This window comes from Mirounga leonina, unplaced genomic scaffold (genome assembly GCF_011800145.1).
Source record: "Mirounga leonina isolate KUSES-001 unplaced genomic scaffold, KU_Mleo_1.0 Mir_174, whole genome shotgun sequence".
NCBI lineage: Eukaryota > Metazoa > Chordata > Mammalia > Carnivora > Phocidae > Mirounga > Mirounga leonina.
Genome location: NW_023270451.1, coordinates 39,675,570 through 39,700,484, shown reverse-complemented (window position 1 = coordinate 39,700,484; position 24,915 = coordinate 39,675,570). Strand labels below are relative to the sequence as shown.

At 35.7% G+C, this 24,915-nt stretch overlaps 1 protein-coding gene across 2 annotated transcripts in view; it reads right to left on the bottom strand.

Annotated features, from left to right (window-relative positions):
• STK31 (serine/threonine kinase 31) overlaps positions 1-24,915 on the bottom strand; it is an 86,394-nt gene that overhangs the window by 29,209 nt on the left and 32,270 nt on the right. For both annotated transcript variants that reach the window (XM_035020753.1, XM_035020754.1), the window contains exons 10-21: positions 22,998-23,157; positions 18,974-19,096; positions 14,350-14,529; positions 12,537-12,653; positions 10,803-10,922; positions 9,358-9,489; positions 8,051-8,152; positions 5,782-5,862; positions 4,052-4,177; positions 2,949-3,074; positions 2,687-2,773; positions 1,860-2,009 (exon numbers count right to left, since the gene is read on the bottom strand). In XM_035020753.1, coding sequence (XP_034876644.1) covers positions 1,860-2,009; positions 2,687-2,773; positions 2,949-3,074; positions 4,052-4,177; positions 5,782-5,862; positions 8,051-8,152; positions 9,358-9,489; positions 10,803-10,922; positions 12,537-12,653; positions 14,350-14,529; positions 18,974-19,096; positions 22,998-23,157 — 1,504 coding nt within the window. The remainder of the gene's footprint in view (positions 1-1,859; positions 2,010-2,686; positions 2,774-2,948; positions 3,075-4,051; positions 4,178-5,781; positions 5,863-8,050; positions 8,153-9,357; positions 9,490-10,802; positions 10,923-12,536; positions 12,654-14,349; positions 14,530-18,973; positions 19,097-22,997; positions 23,158-24,915) is intronic.

Below are 24,915 nucleotides of genomic sequence, written 5' to 3'. Positions count from 1 at the left end.
CAGCATTTCATTATAGTTCTACATTTTCATTTTCTCCTCTTTTTGACTACCTTATGAAAACCATTAAGACTACATATACACCGATGGCATTACCCTATGACTTGCAAATGACCAAAGTATAAAGCATTAAGACTTACACTAGTCAAAAGGGAACTGCTCGGACAATAAAATGTTAGCAAGAATGTAGAGAAACTGAAATCCTCATACATTGCTGATGAAAACGTAAAAAGATGGAGCCACTTTGGAAAATAGTTTGGTTCCTCAAAAAGTGAAACACAGAGTTACCATAGAGCAAAACAATTCCACTCCCAAGAGAAATGAAAACATATGTCCACACAAAAACCTGTATACTAATGTTCACAGCAGCATTATTCATAATAATCAAAAAGTAGAAACAACCCAGCTGTCTACCAACCGATGAATGTAAAAACAAAATATGGTATATCCATACAACAAAATATTTGGGCATTTTTAAAAAGGAATGAAGTTTAGATACATGCTACAAGACACCTGAACCTTGAAAATGTTACACTAAATGAAATAAGCCAAAGGCCACATATTGTATGATTCCATTTAAAGGAAAGGTCCAGAATAGTAAATCACAGGGACACAAAGTGGATTAGTGGTTTCCAAGGGGCTGAGTAAAGGAGGAAATGGGGAATGACTGCAAATTTGTATGGGGTTTCTTTTTGGGGAGTATTAAAGTTGTTCTGGAATTAGATAGTGGTGATCAATACACAACTTTGTGAATATACTAAAAACTAGTACTGAACTGTACACATTATGTGAATTGCATCTCAATAAAGCTGTTACTTTAAAAAAGAAAACTGCTTGCCCATTCTACGAAAAAAAAAATGATAGTATACTCTTCCATTGTCTAAAATCTCCTATCTTTAGGGGTGCTGGGTGGCTCAGTCAGTTAAGCATCTGCCTTTGGCTTAGGTCATGATCCCACATGAGGCTCCTTGCTCACCAGGGAGCCTGCTTCTCCCTCTCTTCCCCACTCTCTGTCTCTCTCTCAAATAAATAAACAATAAAAATAAACTTTAAAAAAACTATCTTTACTAATTGCCTGTTCTGAGGCGCTAAAATTATGACACCACATTAGCAGCTAACATAGTTGAACCATCACTTAAACTAAATGGAAAAGTCCAAGGTTCCCAAGTTTCTAAAAATATCCCATTAATCAAAAATTAGCGAAATATGTATATCCATATTTAATCTACTGGTGGGAGAGAGCACCAGCAGAAGGGGAGATAGGAGATGGCCACCTAGTTTTCCTTGTGTATTTACAAGCAATTAAATATTTCTTGATGATGATAAAATAATTAATCATTAATGCTGTCAGTGCCATTGACTGTAATGTTAGGTTGCTCCTAATACTTAGAGTTAAAAAATATAATGCACAGGGGCGCCTGGGTGGCTCAGTCGTTAAGCGTCTGCCTTCGGCTCAGGTCATGATCTCAGGGTCCTGGGATTGAGCCCCGCATTGAGTCCCACATTGACCCCTACATCGAGCCCCACATCAAGCCCCACATCGGGCTCCCTGCTCCGCGGGGAAGCCTGCTTCTCCCTCTCCCACTCCCACTCCCCCTGCTTGTGTTCCCTCTCTCGCTGTGTCTCTAACAAATAAATAAAATCTTTAAAAAAATATATATATATATATATAATGCACAAATTTAGAAACTCTTGTCCTAGCACCTAGCTGGTAACAGTTAGTGGCTTACACTACATGACACTACATACCTTAACCAAGACAGAGGTCTTATAATAAATTACCATATCATGTAAAAGGCTGAACTAATGTCTAATAATATTAATGAGGTCCAGAACCTATTTGTAAAAACACAATACTTTACCACAGATTTGGTGAAGTCAAAATCTCCAACAATTCCTTGTTCACGATTTAAAGCAAATACATTGTTCTGATGAAGTGATCCATGAATTATGTCAGCCTTGTGCAATATATGCAGGCCCTGGGCAACACCTTTCATGACCTTTAAAGCTTCCTACAGATAAGTACACACAAAAGATGTCAGGAAGTCGGCAAATCATTTTAATATCTGAACCTTTTCTTTAATTAAAAGACTTTTCCAGGAGTGAGTAAAGCTTCTTCCAAATGAACCTTTAATAAGAATACAGCATAGAGAAAAAATACAAGACCAGAAGCCCTGATTATGTAACATCATACACATATAACTTAAAACACTGAGTCTCTAAGAAGACTTAGATTACAAATGAGCATATATAGCATCTAGAAAAGAGACTAAATACTGTTACCAGGTAAGAAGAATCAAGGCATCCTCTATTTTTATTACTAATTCAAATTTACAATGTAAATTAAAGCTGTCACTTAAGCACTTATAATATCAAGTGCTATACTACACAATTTACATACAGCACAGCTTCATGGTTATAAGCATGGGCTTTGGTACCAAAAGACCTAATTTCAATTCCCATCTCTGCCTCTTATTGAGGACCCTGTGCAAGTCACTTAGTCTCTGTGAGCCTCATTTTTCTCATCTATATATAACAGGATAACTCACATCACAGGATTGATGTGACAATTACATAGCATAATACCAGTCAAAATTTTACATAGTATATAAAGCATATACTATGCCCTCTAATATTAGGGGTTATTTTCTCATTTAATATATCCATGGAAATAGTGTTTTTTACTTACTTCTGAAGTTAAAGGCACACTGGCTTGAACAGCACTCAGGTTTGCCCTAGGGTAGTATGGGACCATCAGATAAGCCATAGGATCAGACTAAAAGCAAAACAGAATGAAACTCAAAGTGAAAAATTCTTCAGTGTATTTTTAGTATACATCAATTATACAAGATAACTTTATGTTAAAAGGAATGGACTACCTCTCTAAAGCTTGGAGCTAAAACTTATTATAAATAAAATGTTTTCTGCAAGAGATTAGCTAAGAACTTTACCTTACACAAAAATAGGAATATCAATGGTAGTAACCCAGACTCTTCTTTAGCTTCTCTCCAAGCTCTGTGATAGGCGGCTGCTCTCTGAATCACCCTAGCTTCTGTGTCCACATCTACAGAATAGCCCTGGTACCAAAAAGAGATGCAATGGTAATTCCAACATTAAAAATCTTACTCTAATTACACATTATTTCAACTTAAACATAGTGATTTTTATATAATTTAAATTATATCTAATTTTATTTTTTAATTGTATAAGTACCTTTTCTATTTGCCTTGAATGCTATAATTTAGAAAGGAAAGAACAATTCTACCTATACCTTTTTATTTTATTTTATGTTAGTCATCATACATTACATCATTAGTTTTTGATGTAGTTTTCCAGGATTCATTGTTTGCATATAACACCCAGTGCTCCATTCAATATGTGCCCTCCTTAACACCCATCACTGGGCTAACCCATCCCCCCACCTCCCTCCCCTCTAAAACCCTCAGATTGTCTACCTATACCTTAATATACATTCTATAATGCATTGCTACTAGGGCCAAATTAATTATCCTATTATAATTAACAGTTTCCCAGCTCAAAAAAGAAATCAAAGAACAGAAAATTGTACTGGCAAAACAGTTGAAATTTCAAAGAGCAGTGTAAGTAAAGCAAGAATTTTAAAAGGCTACTGGATAGAATGTAATAAGTTCACCCAAAAAAGAAAAGCCAAGTATATCCTATTAAAGATACGTATTATTTAAGAAAATGAGGGAAACTCTGAATTTAAAATTAGTTCTGGCAACCAAGTAGGAAACATAAGCATCATGCCAGTTAACTCATATAATTTTTTTAAGAGGGGGAGGAGAAAGAGGTGTGAGGGGGAGGAAGGGTAGAGGAAGAGGGAGAGAGTCTCAAGCAGGCTCCATGCCCAGGACCTTGAGATCTTGACCTGAGCCGAAATCAAGAGTCAGATGCTTAACCAACTGAGCCACCCAGGCGCCCCTCAATTCATACAATTTAGAAAACAAGCAGTGGATTTTTACTTTCCTGAAAATAATACCACCAACTCCTCTTTATACTTCTGAGTCTTCCACAGGTCAGAACTTAAACTTACCTTTAAAAGAATTATCTGCCCATTAACCTCAGAACAAACTAAAGGACGCTTGCTGCTAAGTTCCTTCATGGGCTCAGCATCAAGAAGATCCCGTTCCAAACTCATAGTAAGAAGACCACCAGAGTTCTAGGCACAAATTTTTATTACAGTTAAAGAATCCAAACCATCCCAGTACTTTTAAATCATCAACATAACTAGTTACATGCCATGAGATGATTTGGACATCATCAACCCTACTGGAGAAACCAGTAAAATAAAAATACTGAAAGCTTCCTGATTTTTCCAGTTCCTGGCTCTTGAAGTCCTCTCACCCAAATTGTAATCAACATACATTTAGCGGCTGCTACAGTTGTAGAACAAACTCCGAATATGATTGGGATTAACCAGATATGTATCCAAAAACCCTGATGTTTACTTGGAAAACTTCATGTGTTTCCTAAAAATATTAAAATGATGACAGATAAAAAGAAGGCTGTAGAATGGAATGAGAAGTATAAAAATTATGACTACTATGAAGTAATTCTAACACCTCTGCCTCTGTTTGAAGTGGAATCCTTGAAAGTGAAAATGGTTTTCAAATATTTTAATTCTATTAGGTATTTCTGCCACTTTTTAAAAGGAATACATTTTTTGGATAAAACCTATCAACAATTTAGATCAAGGTAAATTTTATTGTGGTGTAATTTTAGTAAGAGGGGCTGTGAAATTATTTTCTGGCTTTTATTTTTATGTGTTGTCAATATTATTTAAGTAAACCACAAAATATAATCAACCTACAGAGGTTTCCTGGGCATACATCACTCAAACATCTTAAAATCATTAAAGGAGTCCATCAGCTATGATTAAAACATTTTATAATCTTTCACAATAAAGAGATCAGCACACTTCTAAAAACAAATTTTCAAGTCCTACACAGCACCACATACTCACTCATCCATCCTACATGAGTGTCTAAGCTAAAGTTAAAGAACTGTGAAGAAAATCCCACATTATTTTAAAGTCTAGTCTGGAAAAATTTTACAGTAATTGCTTTAACAATTTAAGGGGACTTTAATCTTACATATTCATGAGTTCATAACTCTATAAATACAGCCATTTCTGTACTATCTTTAAGCTATTATCATGAATTTAATGACAATATTAAAGAATAGATCTTTCATCTAGTCCCTCATCCTTAGCAGGCAATATAAAACACAGAGCTAACAGATTCTGCCCTGAGAGCCAGAGTTTACTAATCCTGCTCCATACAGGCCTTCTGTCCAATACACTGATTTCCCAGGCTTTGAATCCTGCCTGCCTAGAAACTATGCCCATGTCCACATCTCTACTTAACCAATTCTCTAGAATTCCCAGCCTGCTTTAACCTAAAAGATATTCTGCTTAAATTCCTCATGACTGGCAGTGTCCTGCCTTTATTCTAACTCTTGAAACAACAGCTAAAATTGCTTTATCATTTCAAGAAATAAATACCTGTAATTCAAACAAGTGTCATGCAATGTACTGAATAGATATGAGGAAAAGAGAAAAACATGCAAATGAATATAAACGTTAGAATACAATACGCGAATACTAAAGATAGTCTTGAGGAAAAGTTCTAACAATACCCAGAAACTATTCATCAGGAAATCTTCATAGTAAGGACGGCATAAATTTAACACTGACACACAATTTAATATCATCACTTTTCAACCCTCTATGGAGTAGTAATTCTCAGGGGCAACAAAGCTTACCATGTACTTAAGTAACCCTATTTCAGGATAAAGCAGAGGCAGCTCAGGGAACCATTTCTGTACCAGGCTATTCAGCTTCTCCTAAATTTAAAAAATATTTTTTATTATAAATCAACATATATTCAATTGTGACATGTTGCTCTTCAGGAAAAAATAACATACCACTATCTCCCTTACTATAAATCTAACAAGATACACAATCTAATAAGATGTATAATCTAATAAAATATATAATCACTGATTTTGCCTTCTACTACAAGAGATATCAAATGAGGGGCGTCTGGGTGGCTCAGTCATTAAGTGTCTGCCTTCGGCTCAGGTCATGATCCCAGAGTCCTGGGATCAAGCCCCACATCGGGCTCCCTGCTCAGCGGGAAGCCTGCTTCTCCCTCTCCCACTCCCCCTGCTTGTTCCTGCTCTCACTATGTCTCTGTCAAATAAATAAAGAGATATCAAATGAAAACCAAGAGTCATCCTGGGTCAAAGTTACCAGCTTACTACCAGAACAAAAACTTAATTATCAATTTTATATTGGTATATATATATAGGCACAATATCTTGCCTAAGATCAAAGTACACACTCACTTCCAAGCTAAAATGAAAATGTATGTTGATAACATCAATTTGCATCATAAAATTGTCATTTCTCAGAATATTAAGAATACACTGACATTTTAAAATAATAGCTATTTCATTTAGGAGGGGGGAAAATCATAAAAGCCCTGAAAGCAGCAGCAAATACGCAGCTCTACAAAAGCCACTTTGAAGCAAATGTGAAAATGAGGATCCTTAGAAAAGTCATTTGTCACAATTATTAAGTAAAACTTCTAGACACTTGTCAACTCACTGGGAGATAGCTATTTTATCCAAGGTTCATAAGGTGAGTAACTAAGCACACACTGTCAGATGAATTTGCTAAATAAAACATAACACTTAGAATGTCTATTATTTTTTTTATTTTATTTAAATTCAATTAATTAACATATAGCATATTATTAGTTTCAGAGGTAGAATTCAATGATTCATCAGTTGCATATAACACCCAGTGCTCATTACATCAAGTGCTCTCCTTAATGTCCATCACCCACTTACTTCATCCCCTGAACCCCCCTCTACCTCTATCAACCTTCAGTTTGTTTACTATAAGTTAAGAGTCTCCTGTTTGTCTCCCTCTCTGACTGCCTATTATTTTCATTGTATTTTTATTGTTCAAAGCAGTGTCCACCTTACTTGTTCCCCCATTACATCCCTGAAACATAAAATGTATCACTTCCATTTATTTATTTATTTATTTGTGAGATAAAGAGAGGCTGCATGCCGAGCAGGAGGGGAAAGGCAGGGGGAGAAAGAATCCCAAGCAGGCTACATACCCAGTGCAAAGCCTGATGCAGGGCTTGATCTCACAACCCTGAGATCATGACCTGAGCCAAAATCATAAGTCTAACGTTCAACAGACTGAGCAACCCAGGCGCCTCATATTCTTTCCCTTTTAAAGAGAAAATACACTGACAGACTCTCCCAAGGTCACAAAATATTAGCATAAAAGTGGAGACTTAAAGATGTAACTTCCCAGGACGCCTGGGTGGCTCAGTCGGTTAAGCGTCTGCCTTCGGCTCAGGTCGTGATCCCAGGGTCCTGGGATCGAGTCCCGCATCGGGCTCCCTGCTCCACGGGGAGCCTGCTTCTCCCTCTGCCTCTCTCTCTCTCTCTCTCTGTCTCTCATGAATAAATAAATAAAATCTTTAAAAAAAAATTTTTTTTAAAGATGTAACTTCCCCCCCAAATTCAGGTAGTTGCATTTTGTTGTATTCTTCAACTAAATTATGCTGCCCCATTAATGTTTTCATTGTAGCATTAGGTTAAAAGAGTGTTGATTTAGATTTTATTAAAGGAAAAAATCTTTAGCTCCATGTGAAACAGAAATCAAACAGTATGTACAAGTATGTTTCTGCTATAATCTCAGAAAAAAAGACTAAAAAGGAAGTTAAGTGAAAAGTTAACAGGGACTACTACTGTTACAACTGAATGGAAAAGTCACAGGTGGTATTTTTTCTTCTTTATAATTTTCTGTAATTTCCACATTTGGTACAATGGTTATTAATTATCATCAGAAATTAATTTCTAAATTCACATAAACATTACTATGCAAATATAACTATGCTAATATAATCTCCAGTCTTGTCATTATAGTGTACTTCATAAAATGGATATATGAATTCAATTTCTACAATAAAAACTAATTCAAAACTTCAAAGAATTAAATACTTACATATTCCTCCTGCTCACGATAAATTTCCTGAAAGACACTATTGCGCAACTGAGCTATTTCTTGTTTTATTTTCTCAATTTCAGATCCATCATGGTCATCAGACTTTAACCAGAAAGAAAAAAGTGACCTTACAAGCTTATTAAAGTAGACCGAAAACAAGTCTTCCTAGTAAGAATGCAACTTCTATAGCAAATCACTCTGATTTCTATGTGTCCTTCTGTATCTAGCAGATAACAGACCCTCATAACACTTACTTTATTCTAACAATGACTTTTCCCAAACCTACAAAAAGGAATAAAAAACAAAGACATAAAATCAACACAGATTTTTCTTGTCTCTTGATTTGCTATAGATTTTCTCTAAGAAGATGACCACCTGCCATCATAAAGTAAATGTCAATAATAGGAACCAAAATACAACTAAATTCTCTGGAACTGTTTTCTACATGAGATTTGGTTAAAAAAAAAAAGAGTAAATGTATGGTGGGTCTATTAGAGGACAGACAATGCAGGCCTCAAAAAGACTTCTTAAAATTTAACTCCAATGATAATAAACAAGCCACCTTAAAAAGTATATATGTTTTCTATGTTATATTTCTCCAAAAATTAAACTAAAAAAGACCCGATTCCCCAGAGTCCAGAATAGAATGAAAAACTGGAAAAATCTTAAACCATTAAATTAGTTTCACTCCAAGTCCAATTAAGTGCTCCAAAGAGGAAGAGCCAACTCAAGTTGAATTAAGACATAATGTAGATTCCTTTTGTTAATTAATCAGTCCTCAAGGGAACACAAAGAATTACCAGTTTATTCAGTTTCAAACTGAAAGAAGGAGGTTAGTCCAGATTAGAGTGTCTGAATTCTTCCAGTTCTATTATCGTATGAAAACAACTTAGAATATTTAGGAGGAATAGTAAGTCCAGCCATTAAAAAGAGAGCTAACAAAGAACATCATGATCTTAAAAATACTTTATGACAAAATTCTACCTTTAGAGGAATACCTTGCATGTAGTAGATTGTATTAAGTATTATAACAGTCTAAATCAAAAGAATTTTTAAATTGTTCTAAAATATTTGTTACTAAAAACAAAAGCAGCCATGTAAAATGTTTTCAAAGAACATTTAATGACATGGTAAAATGTTTACACTATTAATGTAATAATCTTACATACACAGGAAAAAAGATAAAATATATAAAACAAAATGTAAATAATAGTTCTATTTTAAAGAATGTATTTACGCATTATTTTCAGGAATCAGAGTAAAATGAGGTACACATGGAATTTCATAAGAACCAAGTGTTTCCTTACTTCTTCCAAATTATTCTTTTCAACCAATTTCCATCTCAGTCGAGCTTTTAAGTTTTTCAATGTCTTTTTAATGGACAGCAAGTGATCCACATTGGGGTTCTTATTTAAACATTCGATAATCTGCTTCTTAAACTAAGTAAGAAAAAAAGTTATTATATTTTCAAAGCATAGACAACAATATTTATTGAAGTCACTTACTGACCATTGCTTATTTCTCTACTAAGATTCAACTAGTATTTACTAAGTTCAGATTAAAATAAGAAATTCCACAATTTTGAAAAAGACAATCTACTAACTGATTTCTTAGTTATCCACATTTCTATCCAGGAGAATATGAGTCCCAGCAATCAGAGTAGCAAAGGTAAGAAAAATATTTCAAGCTGAGAGCTACAGTGAGACATCTTTGCTAGGTACGATGCAAACTGAATTTCTAGTGAGGATATAAACTAAAATTACCTTCCCCAAAGTAGTGTGACAATATGTTACCAATTTTTAAGAATGTTGATTCCTTTTGACTTAGTAATTAACAATTTTTAGGAATCTATCTGAGGAACACACAAAATTATGCACAAAGATTACGTACAGTATTGTTTATGGCTAAAAATAAATAGAAGTAACCTTAACATCTAACACAGATGAATGTTAAATAATATTGTACATCTATGCAAGTGATGATGCTTTAGTTGCTCAAAATGACAGTATAGAAGAATCATTAATTACATGGGGCAGTATTCATAATATACCATTAAATGAAGAAACATTTTCAAAACAGTTTACAAAACAATGCAATGCACATGATATATGTACATATATATAAGTCACCATACAAAAAGAAAATACTCTGAAACTAGCCCTAAGTATCTATCTCTTAGGCTAAGGGGATTATAATCAATGTTTTTATTTCTTATCTTCCTGTATTTAGCAAATTTTCTGCTGTAAACCTGTACAGGCATAAAGATAATGATGGTAGAGATTAGGTTTTATTTTTTTTTAAGATCTATTTATTTATTTTAGAGAAAGAGAGAGCAGGAGCAGGAGGGGCAAAGGGAGAGGGAGAGAGAATCCCAAGCAGACTCTGCGCTGAGAGCAAAGCCCAATGTGGAGGGGTTCCATGCTATGACTCCGAAATCATGACCCAAGCCGAAACCAAGAGTCAGACACTCAACTGACTGCGCCACCCAGGTGCTCCAGTAAAGGTTAGGTTTTGAAGAACTCAAGGAAATCAAGGATTTAAGACAATCCAAAACTTCAACATATTTTTATCAATTAAACCACTATTTTCACTGTAGGGTGAATTTAATTACACACCAGCTAACTATACTGTTTTTCTAGCAATAATAATTAGTTACCTATACACTGGATATTAAACTACTTGAGAAAAATTTAAGTATTAAAAATTTCAAAGAATCAATATAGAAGACCAAAAAAATAAAGCATAATCCAACCTCAATACTGTCCTCATACTTGGATTGTATTGTAGTAATAAGCCTTTCCTCTGAACGGATCTTTTGTAGTACTTGACTATATGTATTTAAAATGATCTCCTTGTCTGCATCACCTTGCTCCTAAGTGAAATAAATCATACACATAGAATTATTCACAAAAGAGTATCCAAAATAATTTAAACCTCCAATAACAATGAATAGACTTTAAAATAATGCCTTTAAAAATTCTATTTTTTTCAAAATATTTCTTAAATATGTATCTTTTTCGAGACAGAAGAGAGACTGATATCAAAGATGTTCATGTAGAAAATTCTGCTCCCATCACATTATTATTCCTACAGCTTTCTAGATTAGTGTTAAAGGAAATCAAGGATACCACTACACTAAATTTAAGAACTAAACAACACATTGAATTTCAACACTTTACTTTTAGAAATCATCTATTAACAACCACTTCTAAAATCAAGTCTGACAAAGAGGTACAAACTTCCATTTATAGAATAAATAAGTCATGGAGATGAAAAGTACAGCATAGAGAACATAGTCAATAATATTGTAATAAACAGTCTTGCAAGGTGACTGACAGTGACTAAGATTATCCTGGTGAACACTGAGTAATGTATAGAAATGTCAAATTACTATGTTATACACCTGAAATTAACGTAACACTGTATGTTAATCATACTTCAGCAATAAAATAAAGTCTGACTAAACCATCTAAATACTATTAAAAATAGACTTTAAAAATAAGGAAATACAGAAACGTATTTTTCAATGCCAACCTGAAAAAACAGCAAAAGGTAAAAAGAAACAAGTAAAAGGAAAAACATAACCAATGAGACTTTGGTAAACAGCCTGAAAAACTGGGAAAGAGTCCCAGTGAGCAATAACAACATTATGAAATGCTCTTTTGAAGAGCTACACTAATTTTTAACTTGGCATGACGATAGGGAACATACACAGAACAGAAAGGGAGCTACTAATCATTCTTGTATATACACTTCCAGAGCTCTCCCAGATTTTATTTTAATTTTTCACAAATTCTAAAGTCTTTTCTTACAGTCATTGGGTATGATGGACTCAAGAATCAAATGACACAGAAAGCTGATACACTCAGATTAAGAGGAGTTTTCCTAGAATTAAACATTAGATTTTATTTTTTTAATGTGAAATGTCCTATTAAAATGAAAATATCAGGAGATGGGTATTAAGGAGGGCACTTGTTATGATGAGCACTGGGTGTTATATGTAAGTGATGAATCACTAAATTCTACTCCTGTAAGCAATATTACACTATATGCTAACTAACTAGAATTTGAATAAAAATTTGGAAGAGAAAAAAAAAGAAAGTACACATCATTTAACAAACTGATGGTTACCAGAAGGGAAGGGGGTGGGAGGGTGGATTAAATAGGTGATGGGAATTAAGGAGTGCACTTGTCAAGATGAGCACAGGATGATGTACAGTAGTGCTGAATTAACTGTACTGTACACCTGAAACTAATATAACCCTGTATGTTAGCTAACTGGCATTAAAATAAAAACTTAAAAAAAAATGAAATTATCACTCTGTGGAAGAATAAAAATTTGCATTGTGTTTGGATTAGAACTTGACAACATTACTATTTCAAATAGGTCTGTAAGAGGAAAACTAAGATCAGTCTTCATACTTTCTAATTAACAAGAAAAACCATATTGCTTCAAAGGAAGCAGTAATAAAGAATATCAACTCACAATCAGAGATATCTCCAGCTCTTTGCAGACACTTGACTCAGTCTTCTCTAGAATTTCATCAAGACTACTGATTGTGTCTTCAGAAGTTCGTGACTCTTCCACAGAGAGATCAAAAGCCTCATTTGCAAAAAATTAAAACATGAAAGTATCTCATTTAATTATTTCAATTAGTATTGTGTCCTTATACCTACAGCAAAGCATTAGCCTATGCACTGGGCAATGTGGGGGAAGTAAGGATACACAAGAAAGATAAAGTACTGCCCTCCCAAAACTTACACATCAAAAAAGAAAAAGCACACACATATCACACACATAAAACACAGATTTTTTAACATAATCTGTGGTTAAGAGACATAAGAGGAAAAGTATGAAAAAAAAACCAACAAAACAGAAACAAGACCAAGACTTTGTGAGGACAGTAAAAGAAGCGGTCTGACTAAAAGCTGGTAAGAACCTTAAATGCTTAGGTGAAAAGTTTAAATCTGATACGTAGTAGGCAGACAATGTCAGCTCTTTAATAAAAAATACCAGGTATATGATTATACCTGGTATTTAGTGATGACCTACTAAGTATTTAGGAATCTGGAGATTAAAAATTAAAGATTAAACCCAGATGACTTCCATCTCTTTAGGAAAACAAAGGTATTTTCTACCAGGATACAGACTTTATAATAAAGTGTTAAATAGAATAAAATCATGGGCCCAAATTAAAACATAAAAGTCATAAGCAGTCACTTTGATTTCAGAGATTAGATATGTGATTATGGAAATCTGGATTTGGGAAACAGCTATGGAAATGAAAGAAAAGGATACATGATAGTTAACCTAAGCAGAAAAACATTCTGATCAATAACAAAAGACAACAAAAATAACTTAGTTAATATATCCATTAAAAAGTACCAAAATGAAGAGTTCTGGAGGTAGCTGGGAGATTAAAGACTTTTTTTCCCCAAAAGAAAGCTAGAAATGCATATATGTAAGTCATTCACACACATAAATGACACCTTGGGTGTCTCTTGCCCTTGCTGAGAAGGTTGTAAAACAGAGAGAAGAACAGAGAAAACAGAATCAGTAACAAAATGAGGCTGAAATTTAATTAGGGTTCCAAGTATATTAACACAACACTACATGCCCCTACAGCTTTTGAAAAATTACATGGTGTTTTTAAAATAATAAATAAGAATAAATAAGAACTAATAAGAATAATACACAAAATATCATTTCTAATATCTAGTATCAACCGAGACTAGTATTCTCCATTTGTTAGATATCTTTAAGATATTTAAGATATCTAAAACTTAAAAGACTTAAACACTGTCAATTAACATATTTTCAGCATGAGTAGTTAGCCAACTAATGTTAAAACACACGTCTCGCTAAAAAAGAAACTAAACAAAGAAGAAAGCTCTACTACCATCTAAAGCACATGTATATACAGTAAGACCCTTATCTCTGCACTATAGCTATAGAAAATACACTAGACTTGTAATAAATTCCAGTGATACTATCTTATACCTACAATGGTTTATTTTCCTTGTACTTAATGTATGAAATCAACATTGTATAAGCTACTAAGTGAGGAAGCATTGAAATTGTTTATGAAGCTATTTTTCATATGTTCCTAGAGAATACAAATATGTAAATCCTTCACTCCTCCATCCCAGCCCTCTTCCCCTCAATCCCTCTCTTCCTCTTCCTTTCTTCTCCTCAGAAAAGAAGTAAATTATACTTGGAAAATTATTTAAAAACCCATATTCCCTGAGCCAACAACACTACAACACCAACACCACCACTAGGCAAGAGCTCTTATTACCTTTACAGTGTTCTGGAACCATGCTACAAGACGTTGTAGAGAAACCTCTGTTTCACTTCTAACATTGGTGAACTCCTCTCTTCTATCACACTTCCAGTCATAAAATTTCTTAAGTATTTCTTCAGAGTTTGTCCCTTCTTTGGCCTGTCCATATACTGCCTCTAAAGAGGTTGACAAATCCTACAGAAACATATTTCTGTTTATTAACTTCATATTAGGATTCAAGCAGCATCTTAAAATCTATGAGACAGAAAAGTAGTATGTTGAGGGGCGCCTGAGGGCTCAGTCAGTTAAGCATCTGCCTTCGGCTCAGGTCATGATCCCAGGGTCCTGGGATCAAGCATCACGTTGGGCTCCCTGCTCAGCAGGGAGCCTGCTTCTCCCTCTCGCTCTGCCTACTGTGCTCTCTGTCAAATGAATAAATTTTTTTAAAAAAGTAGTATGTTGAATCCCTATCCTTAACAAACTTATAAATAAAACTTAGAAACATTAGATATGAAAATATAAAACTACCCAGAAGGCCATTTATTTGGACTATAATAGTAAAAGTTAGACAAATAATTCCAATTAAGGAAGACATTGAACATATATATGAACTTAAAATGCATTTTAGAAAGGACTAGAAGAGATAAGACAGCCTAGTAGCTCTCTCTAGGAATAAAACTCCAGAAATGTCACTGCGACAGAGGAAAGCTTAAAAATATCCCAGAAATTTTTATCACAAAACTTTAAGATACCTTTGGAAAGACAGAAGATAGTTGGTGCTTAGCAATGAGCAAGTCACTGCAAAGCTGAAGAAGGCTTGTACCACAGCAGAAAACAGCATGTGGGAAAAGAGAACCTTCTTCATATGCCCTTCTCTCTCACACTGTAAAGCAGTAGCACAAAGCAAGAGGCAATGGTTTATACAAGTACAGTACAGGAACCTAGATGAGGCAAAAACTGATAACCGGTACGAAAAGTTGGCTATCTCCTAAGCATTTTCTTTTCTTCCCTTTTCCCCTGAATACCAGGTAGCATTTACACCCAAGGGTAGTAGCCCCTGAAAAAGAGTAGTGGCTGAGGCAGAGAGACTGGGAGGTCCACTGAAGATCATCTAGAAGAAAAGTCTACAGGAAGTAGTTGAGCCCAAAATGTAACCCTAGAAGCTCTGAGAAATAACCTCATCCTATTCCCTAAACCCACCTGAAGTCTTTGAAGTTACATTCCAAGCTTTCATCCCACCCTATCCCATACCTACACAACAGCGCAGAACTAAGACAGCTTATAGTTCTCCAAGGGAATAAGAGATCTTTGAGGGGAGGTACAGAGGAGGATGAAATGTGTGACTAACAGAACTCTGAATGGAATGTAACAAACTAAGGTACCTTATAAAAAAGGAAGCAAAAATCAAGAACTTGAAATAAGCATAACAAATACTCTCAACAAAAAGAAAGAATACTGAAAACACAAAGCAAAACCAAGTACTTATAAACAATAACCAAATGAAGTTATTAGGTATAAAAGAAATAATCTTTGAAATAAAGAACACAATGCATTCACTATGGCAAAAAGGATACAGCTAGAGAACCATTTAGTGAGCTAGATGGTTAAGTCAAGGATTCTTCAGATCCCCCCAAAAAAGACACAGAAAAGGATAAGATAGAAAAAAAATGGATTAACAATTAAAATATGTAGAGGATAGAAGAAATTTAAATGTCCATCTAACAGAAGTCCCAAGATAAGAGAAAAAGTAAAGGGGTGGGGGGGAAGAAGGGATAATATCTTAAGAAATAATTATCAAATATTCCCTAGAGTTAAAGAAAGATATAAAATCTCAGACTGAATTGACTCAGATTAAATCTAAACTTTAGTGCAACTTAGGAACAAAGTCAAGAGAAAATACTAAAGTTTCCAGTGGAGAGAAAAGGTCACAGAAGAACAAAAATCAGACTGATAACAACTATGGGAATAAAAAGACAATGGATTATTACTGTCAAAAGTTGAAAGAAAAATGGACTTTGGACCTAATATTTTATAACCAATGAAACAAATGTTTAAAGTGCTTAAATGCAAGCAATTGTTTAAATGTTTAAATAAGATATCCTGAGACAGGGATGCCTGGGTGGCTCAACTGGTTAAGCATCTGCCTTCAGCTCAGGTCATGATCTCAGGGTCCTGGGATCAAGCCCCGCATTGGGCTCCTTGCTCAGCAGGGAGCCTGTTTCTCCCTCTCCCTCTGCTGCTCCCCCCTCTCGCCCTGCTTGTGTGCTCTCTCTGTCAAATATATAAATAAAACCTTAAAAAAATAAAAATTAAAAACAAAGAGAGGGGAAAAAAGAAAAGATAAACAAAGCAAATAATAATAAAAAAATAGGTAGAAAAGGAATTTTTAAAGGAAACAATATTTTAACACTATAAAAGGAAAAATAAGGTTACATAAGGGTTAAAAAGAATACAGTTTAAAATACGTGACAATCAATAAATACATTAACACCCAACAATACAGCACTGAAATTTTTTTTAACAACTTAAAGAACTAGAATATATAGCAAAAATATCTCAAAACTGATAAACTGATTAGACCAAAAACTAAGCAAAGATACAGAAGATTAAGGGTTAAAATAATAGCTATAAATCAGGAACTGTACACCAAGAACACCCGAAATGTACTTTCTTTTTTAACTTATAAGGAACAGTCATGAACATGGGCGCCTGGGTGGCTCAGTTGGTTAAGCGACTGCCTTCGGCTCAGGTCATGATCCTGGAGTCCCGGGATCGAGTCCCGCATCGGGCTCCCTGCTCGGCAGGGAGTCTGCTTCTCCCTCTGACCCTCCTCCCTCTCATGCTCTTTGTCTCTCATTCTCTCTCTCTCAAATAAATAAATAAAATCTTTGAAAAAAAAAAAAAGGAACAGTCATGAACAATCAACCATATACTTTAGGCCACAAAAGAAGTCTCAATAACTGTTGAGGAAATCAGAAATCATGAACTTTAATTTCTTTGACCTCCATTATTAAAGTTAAGTTTTACTTCTTCAGTACTTGAAGACTATAAGTAAATATCAAATTACCTCACCAAAATAGAGAGAAGTTCAAATAACATTCTGGTGACCGGGGCGAATAGTAGAAAGGGAAACAAACCAGATACAGCAAAAAGTCTCTTAAGATTAAACTTTAAGAAGAGAAGAGTTTTTAAAACAATCTCGGTTCCAGGGGCTCCTGGGTGGCTCAGTCATTGGGCGTCTGCCTTCAGCTCAGGTCATGGTCCCAGGGTCTTGGGATCGAGCCCCACATCGGGCTCTCTGCTCGGCAGGAAGCCTGATTCTCCCTCTCCCACTCCCCCTGCTTGTGTTCCCTCTCTTGCTGTCTCTCTCTCTGTCAAATAAATAAATAAAATCTTTAAAAAAAAAAAATCTCGGTAGCAAACCTATGTTTACTAACAGTTCATGAGAAGAAATAAGCCTTTACAGGATAAAGTAAAAATTGCACTGTAGACAGGTACATTCTTACTACACCATTCCCCTTTTGTATGCAAAGGTTACTTCACTATTCTGGAAGAACTTATACTACACATGGTATCATCTAAACTACATCTTCCTCCAGGCAGACAGAAAGAGACAGTGCCCAGATGTCCCTGAATATCCTTTTCTCCAACTCTCTAGCAAACACATTCCCTGCAGTCCAAAATAAGTCAAGGATGCCAACTAGCACAGCCACGATTTAACTTGTTCTAAAGATGCTGACCAAAGCAGTAAAAGTTCAAAGATACATAAAAGTAGATGAAGAGGGTTATTGTTTTCAAATGATATGACCATAAAGAAAGTTCAAAGAATATTAATAGAGAAATGAGAACTAAAACAGTTCAGGAGAGTTGCCAGAGACATCAATATATAAAAATCAACAGTAAAAAAATAATAAATAAATAAAAATCAACAGTATTCTGCTACACCACCAAAAATAACTAAGAAATGGAAAGTAAGATAATATCCACAAAAGCAACCAAACGTATACATACCTTGGAGTTAAATGAAGAAATGCCAGAGGGCTTTTAGAGAAAAATTTTAAACATCATTAAAGGACATTAAAAAAAAGATCTGAATAAGTGAAGAGAAAAATTACGTTAATAGGTGGAATGTTTCATAACATTGCCACATATGCCCGTTCACTCCAAATTAAAGTCATTGCTGAGATGACAGGATAAGGCTGAAGACAAGGTTCCATAACATCCTATAGCTATTGTAGTCTAGCCCCTGATCCTGGATCAGGACTCCTCTCCTGAACTCTTGACATGTGACCCTACCAGATTTTCTGCTAGAATGCAACAGACAACAGGGACTCACATGCCCGCTACTGCTTCTGTCTCCATGAGTTTTCCCAGTGAATGTCACTCTAGCAAGCCTGATGTGTCCGACCATTTTACCTTATTTGCAGGATACACAAATATACATAAACATATTTAATAGACTGAAGTAACACTTCAATTCTATTAAAAAGAAATTAGAATTCATCAAAGAGAAGAAAAATTTTTGCAGCCATCAGTACTATCTGAACTCTCAAGGTAAATGCAATTTCACCTCTCAAATGATAAACATATTTTTTTGATAAACATATTTTAATGTACATATATCTTTTCAAATTCTAACCTGCAATGTTTTCAAGCGTTTATTAACAGGTAACTCATCTACTTCCAGAATAAAAACTTCTACTGCCATGTTCAGTTTCTGTTGCACTTCATTTCTTTTGGCAATCAAAATATTTCCTTCATTCTGGAGAAAGAAAACAAAGAATAACCATCATTAATACACCAGGTGGTTTTTTTTTTTTTACACACTGACCTATGTCAAAAAAAAATTGATGTCTTGGGCGCCTGGGTGGCTCAGTTGGTTAAGCGACTGCCTTCAGCTCAGGTCATGATGCTGGAGTCCCTGGATCGAGTCCCGCATCGGGCTCCCTGCTCGGCGGGGGGTCTGCTTCTCCCTCTGACCCTCCCCCCTCTCATGTGCTCTCTCTCATTCTCTCTCTCTCAAATAAATAAAATCTTTAAAAAAAAAAATTGATGTCTTAAAGTGAGTAAAATTTAACATTACATTCTCCAAACATAGTAGTTTTTAAGACAAATATCCCTCTCCTGAAATCACCCAACTCACAAAGAGCTTTCTTTCCCTTAATTAGAGATAAGACATTTAATAATCCTGCTCTAATTTTTCCCATTATATGTACAACACTGAAATTTTTGTTTTTCTTAAGAAAATTGTACAAGTTCCTATTATTATTTACACACTACCTCCCTCCTACTCCCGTTCCACCCTCAATTCCTTCATCTACTTATCCTTCAAGATTCAGTTAATCTCCACCATGGTAAAACCTCCAATTAGTCTAAGAGGCTATGTTTGGAAATAGGCATATAAGAGAGATCCAAGAACTCTATGCATTATCTCTATTACAGTACTTATCAAGCTATATTGAAACTATTTATATGTATATCCCATACCCAAGAGAGAGGATCATGTCTTAAACAAATTTGTGTCTCTGCTACCTATAACAGGTCTGCCACATACACTTAAAAGGTTGAATTTTAGAATATTCTTTGTTGTGTAAGTTCAACCAGACCATTTTGTAACTATGTAGAAAAAAGAAAAGAATCTCTTCACCAAAAAAATACATGGCAATCAAGTTAAGGTACTGTGCAAAATACATAAATGAAAATAATAATACTAAGACCTAAATTAAGTTCAATAAGGGAAATAAAATGGTGGGGCACCTGGGTAGCTCAGTCAGTTAAGTGTCCACCTCTTGATTTAAGCTCAGGTCATGATGTCAGGGTTGTGAGATCAGGCTCTGCACTAGGCATGGAGCCTGCTTAAGGTTCTCTCTCCCTCTCCCTCTGCCCTTCCTCACCCCCTCTTTAAAAAAAAAAAAAGGCAACTCTGAGCAGCAGTTATAACTGCTGTTATTCAATAATCCACTCTTCAGTCTATCAAATGAACTTTAGGGCAATGAAGCCTAAAATTAAGCCCTGAAATGTTAGCAGTCAGCAGAAACAAATACCTGCTTAATAAATAAATAAATAAATAAATAAATAAATAAATAAATAAATAAATAAATAAATATAAAAATAAAAATAAAAATAAAAATAAAAATAAAAAAATCACATGGGCACCTGGCTGGCTCAATCTGGAGAGCATATGACTCTTGATCTCTGGGTCATGAGTTCAAGCTCCACATTAAGTGTAGAGATTACTTAAATAATTTTTTTTTTTTAAATCTACTAGAGGGGCGCCTGGGTGGCTCAGTCGGTTAAGGGTCTGCCTTCACCTCAGGTCATGATCCCAGGGTCCTGGGATCAAGCCCCACATCAGGCTCTCTGCTCAGTGGGAAGCCTACCTCTCCCTCTCCCTGCCACTCCGCCTGCTTATGCTCTCTCTCTCTGTCAAATAAATAAAATCTGTTTAAAAAATATTTTTTTGAAGTAGTGTTCCATGATTCATTGTTTGCGTTTAACACCCAGTGCTCCACGCAACACATGCCCTCCTTAATACCCATCACCAGGCTAACCCATCCCCCCACCCCCCTCCCCTTTAAAACCCTCAGTTTGTTTCTCAGAGTCCATAGTCTCTCATAGTTCGTCTCCCCCTCCAATTTCCCCCCCTTCATTTTTCCCTTCCTTCTCCTAATGTTCTCCATGCTATTCTTTATGTTCCATAAATACATGAAACCATACGATAATTTACTTTCTCTGCTTGACTTATTTCACTTAACGTAATCTCCTCCAGTCCCATCCATGTTGATGCGAAAGTTGGGTATTCATCCTTTCTGATGGCTAATATTCCATTGTATATATGGACCACATCTTCTTTATCCATTCGTCTGTTGAAGGGCATCTCGGCTCTTTCCACAGTTTGGCTATTGCGGACATTGCTGCTATGAACACTAGGGTGCATATGCCCCTTCTTTTCACTACATCTGTGTCTTTGGGGTAAACACCGAGTAGTGCAATTGCTGGATCATAGGGTAGCTCTATTTTTAATCTTCTGAGGAACCTCCACACTGTTTTCCAAAGTGGCTGTACCAACCTGCATTCCCAACAGTGTAAGAGGGTTCCCCTTTCTCCACAACCTCTCCAATGTTTGTTGTTTCTTGTCTTGTCAATTTTTGCCATTCTAACTGGGGTAAGGTGGTATCTCAATGTGGTTTTGATTTGAATTTCCCTGATGGCTAATGATGAAAAAAATCTACTAGAATACCAAGCCTTGGAGCTATGTTAAGCCCTCTCCCTCTCTGTCCTGAATCACTTTCCTATGCTCAAATCATAAAAACAACAAAACAAAAATTAAAATGCAGTTCTTTTTCATCTTATTACATGAAAATACATCATGAATTACTTTAATATTGACAATACAGTTTAAATGGAAAGAGAATACACTTTGCAGTCAGACATACCTAGGTTCAAATACCATATTAACATTTAGCACTATGTAGTCTTCAGCAAATTCCTTAAAACCTGTAGGACTCAATTTCCTCATTTATAAAATAAGAGCAAAACTGTCCATTTTAAAAGTATAAGAAAAAGTTTATAAAGTACCTAATAACATTACCTGTGTCTCATATAGATTCAAAACTTACAGCTTCTGTCACTTTTTTCTTACATAATCAGAAATAATCAGTTAGGGTCTAACATGTAAAATGACACAAATATAATCCCTTCTCCAAATTTAATACTCCTGGCATTTACAAAGGCCTAGTTATTCTGTTCACTCCTCACTTAGAGTCAGCTAGGTTGCCAACTAAGCAACCTAGGTATGAACTGAGAATAAGGCTTTCAGGGTACAATCCCCAGAGGTAGAAACCACCAATAATTCAATGGGGCAACTCCAAACACAAGTACAGAACTCATAGGTACTATGGAAAGCTATGATTGTGGTAAGTATCTTTATATGAAAAACAAGGAGTTCTGTTCAGCTCAATATAAACTAAAAATTATGAGAGGAAATATACTTGTACCTATGCTAATAAAGATTTCATAGGAAATAATCTGTTCTTCATACCCTCCCCCACCCATTAATAACCACCTCTCAATAATGGGTGGCTTAAATAGCATTTAATAGTAAGGCAGAGTCCAATACTGCAGCATAAAACACACCATTCAAACCCAAAAACAAGACACATTAGCAGGTATCACAGCCACCCTAGCTTATAAGCTTCATCCCCCTCAAAAGCCACCATCTTTTATAGGCATAGCTTCCAAAGTTCCTCAAGGATGGTATGCCCAGTTGCAAGAGCCCCCACCAAGTATTTGTAGTTTAAAGTTCCTCAAGTCCAGATATAAATTATCAACTAGGGAGATTTACCTAGCCAATGCTGCCTAGTAACATGACTGAAATACCATTTTACCAAATTACCAAGGGAAAAGAGAAGGAATTGACCGATGTTCAATTGTTCATGCAAAAGGGGAAAAGATTTTGTTAACACTTTATCCACAATCACCATTTATCTATCCTATCTTTTTTTAACAAGGCAATAAAATTAGGAATCAAATTATTAATATGAAGATGCTGTAAAAACTAAATATTTCATACAAAGTATTACTATAATATCTACAATCCTTCTTTCTCAAATCCCCTTATGATCAATAAATAAAACCATAATAGAGAAAAATTCTTGACCCACCACATTTTCACAAGTTCGTATGTTCTCCTGAGCAAGATTGTATTCTGCCCAAATTCTCTCTAATTCAGTCAAAGAAGCTGGGGTAGTAAAGCACTCTTCATCTAACACTTGCATAGCATCTGAAAGGTCATTTCCAAAATGAACATTGATGTTGACACGTCTATTTAAAAACATAAGCAAAAAGGAAAAGATCAAGAAATTTGCAAGTTGATGTGAGAAAAAGTTGCACTTAAATAATAATGGTCTAAAGTTAAAACATACAACATTGGCTATGAAGAGGTACTTGCTAAAACCTTATATAAAATCATAAATTAACTGGTATAACTTGTAATTAAAAATATATTTGATTCATGGGGCACCTGGGTGGCTCAGTTGGTCAAGCGTCCAACTCTTTTTTTTTTTTTTAGATTTTTTTATTTATTTATTTGAGAGAGACACAGCGAGAGAGAGAACACAAGCAGGGGGAGTGGGAGAGGGAGAAGCAGGCTTTCCACTGAGCAGGGAGCCCGATGCGGGGCTCGATCCCAGGACCCTGGGATCATGACCTGAGCCGAAGGCAGACGCTTAACGACTGAGCCACCCAGGTGCCCCCCAACTCTTTTTTTTTAAGATTTTATTTTATTTATTTATTTGAGAGACAGCACAAGAGGGAGTATGGTCAGAGGAAGAAGCAGACTCCCTGTTGAGCAGGGAGCCCGATACGGGACTCGATTCCAGGACTCCGGGATCATGACCTGAGCAGAAGGCAGTTGCTCATTCAACTTAGCCACCCAGGCACCCAAGCATCCGACTCTTGGTTTAGCTCAGGCCATGATCTCAGGATCACAGGATGGAGCCCCACGTTGGGCCCCACACTTGGCAGGGAGTCGGCTTGAGATTTTCATTCTCCCTCTCCCTCTGCCCCTGCCCCCCTGCTCATGCTTACACACACTCTCTCTCAAATAAATAAATAAATCTTAAAAATATATATACATTTGAGCAAAAAATCAAATAAAACTTTTATCAAAAACTTTTACATAGGGGCGCCTGGGTGGCTCAGTCAGTTGGGCATCTGCCTTCAGCTCAGGTCATGATCCCAGGACTCTGGGATCGAGCCCCGCATCAGACTCCCTGCTCAGCGGGGAGCCTACTTCTCCCACTTCCCCAGCCTGTGCTCTCTGTCAAATAAATAAAAATAAAATCTTAAAAAAGAAAAAACTTTTACATAAAGGACAACTTCAAAAGTCTGCAGAACTTTAAATGATATCAGATACACCTTCAATGCTGGTATACAGTTAGATTTCTGAATAATTCTTTAAAAATGTTAGACTTAGGGCACCTGGGTGGCTCAGTCGTTAAGCGTCTGCCTTCGGCTCAGGTCATGGTCCCAGGGTCATGGGATCGAGCCCCGCATCAGGCTCCCTGCTCCGCGGGAAGCCTGCTTCTCCCTCTCTCGCTCCCCCTGCTTGTGTTCCCTCTCTCGCTGTGTTTCTCTCTCTCAAGTAAATAAATAAAATCTTTAAAAAAAAAAAAAAAAAAAGTTACACTTAGCCAATCTCGCTTATTACTAAGACTGCAGGCACATTAGTCCTTGTACCCTATTAAGCAGACTAGCATTTGTGGAGTTGAAAAAAGGAAAAAAAGCAATTGGAGAAGCAGGCCAGCTAGCAAAACCAACAAGGTCCATCCATATTCTTTTCTCTAGTTTCTTACTAGACTGCCACCATTCTAATAGCACATTATTTCCTCAAAAATGTACTAAAACATATTGGATTGTTTTGGTCCTAAGTCTGTCTCATAGCTGTGGCAGTGTAGCCACTTAATTTTTGGTAGTGCATGAAAAGTTGATCAGGCTCTAGAGGGACAAAATTACTCAAACTATCTAGAGGCTTATAAACCAGATGACAACGATGGATTTATACTGGAGAATATAAATTTC